At 37.3% G+C, this 6,792-nt stretch overlaps 1 protein-coding gene across 1 annotated transcript in view; it reads right to left on the bottom strand.

Moving 5' to 3' along the window:
- Nucleotides 1-401: 401 nt before the first annotated feature.
- BET1 (Bet1 golgi vesicular membrane trafficking protein) overlaps nt 402-6,792 on the bottom strand; it is a 14,811-nt gene continuing 8,420 nt past the window's right edge. Inside the window, exon 4 of the mRNA XM_042780814.1 lies at nt 402-557. Coding sequence (XP_042636748.1) covers nt 402-557 — 156 coding nt within the window. The remainder of the gene's footprint in view (nt 558-6,792) is intronic.

Here is a 6,792-nt window from a genome sequence, read left to right as displayed (position 1 = left end):
GAACTCAGCATCAGGTTGTCCAATCATTCTGTTACTGTCCCACAAAATTTCTTTACAGGAAACTAAGCCTACATTTACAGTAATAACAGAATATTATGTTGCCAATTAATATGACAATTAGACAAACAATAGAAAAAACTATTAGGATCAAACTGACTGCAGGTCATCTCAATACCCCTGAAAATAGGGGCAAAAATGAGTCATTAAGAAATGGTATTCAAAGAGCACTATATTATCTAATGTGATTTATAAAACAAGTGAGGAGCCCTGAATTCAGTAATCGTCAATGGAGAAAGTCATAATATTTGAACATGAGAAATGTCTTGATGCTGATTTTTATCAAAGCAGTACTCCATTAAGCCATTAAGTTGGAACAAATTCTAAAATGACACTTAGTTATATCACCTGAGTTTAATAATCCAATAAATGACAAAAAAAACAAAGAATGAAAACAGCATCATATAGCACAGCAGCTTGGTTTGACTCCCTCTGGATAAAATCTTCAGTTTCCCCATAGTTTTACCTAAAAATCCTGTTGTAGAATCAAATTCTGAATCCTATGAGGCAAAAATGAAATTTAACAGTTAAATTAGACTATTCTATACACACATTTCAAATAATCTCAGGATGTTCAAATAACTGAATACTCTATTATTAAAATACTTTTAATGACAATTTTTGTGTTTAATCAATTTAGAAGCTTGCTTATAACTTTGAATAATCAGCCTGCTTATTATATGCAAAATACAGAAATTCTCTCAATGAATAAAAAGCTCTTACATTATCCCATAAGCTGCACAGAGTAAATAAAAAACCCAAATCATGTAGGTCTTACTCTAACTATGTGGATTAAAAAAATGAGTATTAAAATGTAAGTAGTTTCTACACTATCAAATAGGCTTTTCCCCAGTTTTTATTCTGGCACAGACCTTACAAAAAGTAGTAGTACATCCAAAATTCAACATAGCTAGCAGTTGAGTGTACCTTTACTTTTAAGATCCTTTTCTTTAAATTGCTAATTTGTAAGTCCTGTAGCACCTTTTACAGCTAAAGAACTTCAAGTAGGGGTGGTACAAATGTGGTAAAGCACATTAAACACAGCTGGAAAAGTCCTTAAAATGAAAGGCTGTTGCTGTGTTGCTGTTATGTGGCGTGGAGTCGGACCCGACTCATAGCGACCCCTCCTTGGGTTTCCGAGGCAGTATCACTACAGAAGTAGATTGCCCCATCTTCCTTCTGAGGAGTGGCTGGTGGGTAAAATGAAAGGCTAGGGATGGATTAACAATTTCCTGAGTAAAAGGCCCAGTGTAACAATACACTGTGTGGCTCAGGCCCTATGTAGATATGTGTTTACATCTATGGTTCTTCACTAGGGTTTTTTGGGGGAGCGGGGAGAGCAGTATATTTTTGAACAGAACAATTCTGTGGAGGAACTAGGGGCAATCTAAAGAAGTTTGACATCAAAATCAACATTAAAGAATGGAATGTTGATCCAAAATAAACACCTTAACCCAAGACCTCCAACAATTAGAAAAACAGCAGCAAAAAAAAGCCTACACTCACCAGAAGAAATAATAAAGATTTGAGCAGAAATATATGAAACAGAAAATAGAAAGGCAAATACTAGAAAATAGAAAATATTAACAAGACTAGAAGTTGGTTTTCTGAAAAGATTAATAAAATTGACAAACCACTGGCAAATTTAACAAAGGAAAAGAGGGAGAAAACACAAATAACATGAAAAAGAAACAAACTGGGTGATGTAACAATAGAACCAACTGAAATAAAAAGGATAATATCAGGATACTAACTTGACTGTTAACCAGAAGGCTGGCGGATCAAACCAACCAGTCACTCCTTGGAAGGAGAGTTAGGCAATCTACTTCCACAGTGATACCGCCTCAGAAACCCAAGGAGTGTCGCTATGGGTCAGGTCCAACTAGATGGCACATAGCAACAACAACAACATGAAGAACTGTACTCCAACAAATCTGAAAATCTAGAAGAAATGGATAGGTTTCTAGAAACATACTACTTACCTAAACACAGACTGAGGTAGAAAATTTGAACAGATCCATAACAAAAGAAGAAATTGAACAGGTTATAAAAAAATTACTAACAACAAAAAAAGCCTCTGACCCAGACGGTTTCCACTGGAGAATTCTACCAAACATTCAAAGAAGAACTGATACCAATCCTACTCATACAAAATGATGGAATCCTCCCAAATTCATTTTATGAAGTAAGTATAAACTTGATACCAAAGCCAGACAAAGATATCACTAAAAAGGAAAACTACAGACCAATATCCCTCATGAATGTTGTTGTTGTTGTTATATGCCATGAGTATAGATGCAAAAATATTCAACAAAATCCTAGCCAACAGACTCTAACAACATACCAAAAAGATAATTCATTATGACCAAGTGAGGTTCACACCAGGTATGCAAGGATGGTTCAACATTAGAAAAACAATCAATGTCATCCAACACATAAATAAAACAACAAAGGAAAAGAACCACATGATCATATCAATTGAGGCAGAAAAGGCATTTGATAAAATCCAATACTCATTCTTAATAACAACTCTCAGAAAAATAGGAATAGAAGGGAAATTCTTCAACATAATAAAAGGCATATATGCAAAACCAAAAGCCAATATTATTCTCAATGGAGAGAGACTGAAATCATTCCCCTTGCCAACAGGAACCAGACAAGGATGTCCTCTATCATCACTTCTATTTAACACTGTATTGGAAGTCCTAACCAAAAACCAAACTCACTGCTGTCCAGGCATTTCGACTCATTGCAACCCCTCCTTGGGTTTCCAAGGTGGTATCTCTATGAAAGTAGATTGCCCAATCTTTCTTCCAAGGAGTGGCTGGTAGGTTTGAACCACCAACCTTCTGGTTAGTAGCCAAATGCCTTAGGCACTACACCACCAGGGAAAGAAGGCAAGAAAGGGAAATCAAGGAATACAAATTGGTAAGGAAGAAGTAAAACTACCCCTATTTGCTGATGATATGATCCTATACCTAGAAAACCCAAGAGACTCAGGAAAAACACTACTAATTGAGAGATTTAGCATAGTAGCAGGATATAAAATTAACAAAACTACAAAAATCAGATGGATTCCTCTATACCAATAAAAGTCAAGTGGATTCCTCTATATTCAATAAAGAGATTGCTGAAAAGGAAATAAGGAAATCAATACCATTTACAATAGCCACCAAAAAAAGAAAATACTTGGGAATAAAAGGGACACAAAAGACCTGTACAAAGAAAACTACCAAACACTGCTTTAAGAAACTATAAGAAATCTACATAAATGAAAGAACACACCATTCTCCTGGGTAGGAAAATTGAACATTGTGAAAATGTCGATACTATCCAAAGAAATCTATATATTCAATGCAATCCCAATCTAGATCCCATCAACATTCTTTAAGGATATGGAAAAACCAATCACTAATTTTATATGGAAAGGAAAGAGACCTCAGATAAGCAAAGCACTACTGAAGAACAACAAAGTAGGAAGTCTCACACTTCCTACTTTTTGGATCTCAAAACCTACTATACAGCTACAGTAGTCAAAACAGGCTGGTATAGGTACAACGACAGACACACAGACCAGTGGAACAGAACTGAGAACCTAGAAATGGATCCATCAACCTATGGTCAGCCGATTCTTGACAAAAGCCCAAAATCCATTAAATGGGGAAGAGACTGTCTCTTTAACAAATGATGCTGTTAAAACTGGATATCCATTTGCAGAAAAATGAAACAAGATCCATATCTCATACCATACACAAAAACTAACTCCAGATGGATCAAAGACTTAAATGCAAAACCTAAAACTATAAAGTTCCTCAAGGAAAAAAACAGGGGAGGGGTCGCTATGAGTCGAGACCGACTCAATGGCACATAACAACAACAACAACAATTTATGGCATAAATAGACTATCAAGCATAACCAAAGTGCACAAATAGCAGAAGATAATCCAGATGAATGGGACCTTCTGAAAATCAAAATTTTTGGTGCTTCTAAAGACTTCTTTAAGAATAAAGAGAGACCCTACAGATTGGGAAAAAATAGTCAGCAATGACATATGACAAGGGACTTATCTCTAAAATTTATAGAAAACTCTAACATCTCAACAACAAAAAGACCAACCATCCAACTATAAAATGGGCAGACAACATGAATAGACACTTCACCAAAGAGGATATTTAGGCAGCTAACAAACACATGAAGAAATGCTCACAATCATTAGCCATTAGAGAGAGGTATATCAAAACAACAATGAGATAACATCTCACCCTCCCACTAATAGCAAAGCTCAACAAGACAGTAAATAACAAATGCTGGCAACAATGTGGAGCGATTGGGATTCTCATATACTGCTGGTGGGACTGCAAAGTGATACAACCCCTGGGGAAAGCAGTATGGTAATTCCTTAGAAAGCTGAAATTAGAAATACCATTTGATCCAGCAATCCCATTACTAAGTATATATCCTAAAGAAGTGAGAGCCAGGACAAGAACAGATATATGTATACCCATGTTCATTACAGTACTATTTACGATAGCAAAAAGATAGAAACAACCTAGGTGCCCAGCAACAGAAGAATGGATGACCAAACTATGGTACATACACACAATGAAATACTATGCAACACTAAAGAATAATATAGAATCTACAAAACACCACATAATGTGGATGAACTTGGAGGACATTATGCTGAATGATATATATACATCAATCACAGAAGGACAAATATTATATTAGTTCATCATTGTAAAAAGTCAAGAAAAACTTTATATATGGAAGGAAACTTTCTTAGTTGGTTACCGGGGGTGGGAAGAGAGGGAACACTGCTAAGTAGGTAGAGACAAGTATCGATTTCAGGGAAGGGAAGGGCAATGTACCAAACGTGAGTGATCAACACTGTGGCATTAAGGAAGAGGAAGACAGAGAAGGTACATGGGAGGTACAGACAACAAAGATGAACCTTTCTCCATGTACAGTACTGCGTTCTCAGTAACGGCAAGCATTGATTCATGGGTGGATAGAAGTGTGGACAGGCTGAACGATCAGGTGTGTCTAGGCAGGAGGGAGTGTGCCCATGACCATGTATAGGGTTACCAGAGAATGTTTCTACAGGCATATTTGTATCTGCTGTAAGAATGTGCAGGTGCATAGTAGAGCTGACAAGGGACAAGGCTGTGGTGGTTTCCTGGCCACAGCCAGCTACTTGGAGTAGTTGGATCTGTGGGCTTGGCACCATGGTTGCAGGGGACATCAAGCTCAATTGGCATTAACATACTACCCAAAAACATTATTCTACATCCTACTTTAGTGAGTAGTGGTTGGGGTCTTAAAAGCTTGCAAGTGGCCATCTAGATGCAATGATGGGTCTCTCCTTGCCCAGAGCAAAGAAGAATGAAGAAAACCAGAGATGCATGGAAACAATTAATCTAAGGGACTGGTAGACCACGTGATCCCCAGCCTCTATGACCATGAGACCAGAAGAACTAGATGGTATCTGGCTAACACTGTTACCCACTCAGAGGGAGATTGGTGCAGGAGATCCTGGATAGAGTGGGAGAACAATGTGGAATAAAACTCAAAATAATAAAAAAAGAGACCAGGTTTGCTGGTCTGATAGAGCCTAGTTAGACCCTTGAGACTATGCCCCCTAGTCACCCCTCAGGTCTGGAATTGAACTCACTCCTGTGGCTTCCAGCCAAATAACAGACAGGTGTATGGGCTGAACATTTACATCAGGAAGATACAGTCCTTGAAGTGATCAATCACGGGAGAACAGAAGGAAGGGCAGTGTTTACAGAGGGAGATAGCTGAGGGAATGGGAGTCCATGGGAGGGAAAGAGACAGGGAAAAAAAAAAAAAAGAATAGAATGTAACCTAACAAGGAAAGGTGAAGGGTCAGGGGTGTTATTATGTTCAAATTTATAAGGGAAAATCTTATTCAGAAGGTTTTCAGGCAATCAAGCAAAAAGCAAAAAAAGTTTACATTAAGTGAAACATATTTGGTTGGTTGAATATTAAGTGCTTCTGATTACTTGGTTAATAAATTACTACTAGTCTTTTACCTATTGAGCTCTCTAAGAACACGCAAAATAATCATTTGCTCTGAATCCTTAATACAAAAGTATCAAACCAAACACACTGCTGTCACGTCGGATCCAACTCATCGTGACCCCTCCTTGGGTTTCCGAGACGGTATCACTATGGAAGGACATTGCCCAACCTTCCTTCCAAGGAGTGGGTGGTGGGTTTGAACCACCAGCCTTCTGGTTAGCAGTCAAATGCCTTAGGCACTACACCACCAGAGCTCCTGAATCCTTAATAGTGTCTTTAAATATTGGCCTCCTCTGTATTGTATGTTCTGGAAAAGGTGAAAAATTCAAAAATTAAATGTTATAGATATTCCAAACTTCAGATATAAATGGATGGGAATCCAGGACACATGATCTGTAAGTATGCTTTCAACATCATTTTTCTCTAATAATTAGGGTGACCATAAATATTTGAGTTCCGTAAGACAGAGTTCAAAATTCTCAATTCAGTGATTTATTTTCACAACAGTCCAGAATATCTCTACTAGAAGACAGTTTTCTGTGACATCAATACAGCTTTCAATAACAAGCTATGCACTTCAAATCTATTTCAACAAGGATAAAAGTTAAAGTGAAAGTAATTCCTGATTAACAGACTAAATCTGAGAATATTACCTCAACTATATTAAAGATGGAGCTCTGGTAGCATAG

The sequence above is a fragment of the Orycteropus afer genome, unplaced genomic scaffold (assembly GCF_000298275.1).
Source record: "Orycteropus afer afer isolate SDZICR_OR568_19922 unplaced genomic scaffold, OryAfe1.0 scaffold00063, whole genome shotgun sequence".
Taxonomy (NCBI): Eukaryota; Metazoa; Chordata; class Mammalia; order Tubulidentata; family Orycteropodidae; genus Orycteropus; species Orycteropus afer.
The sequence above is the reverse complement of the archived record's forward strand: the minus strand, read 5'-3'. Positions and strand labels throughout refer to the sequence as shown.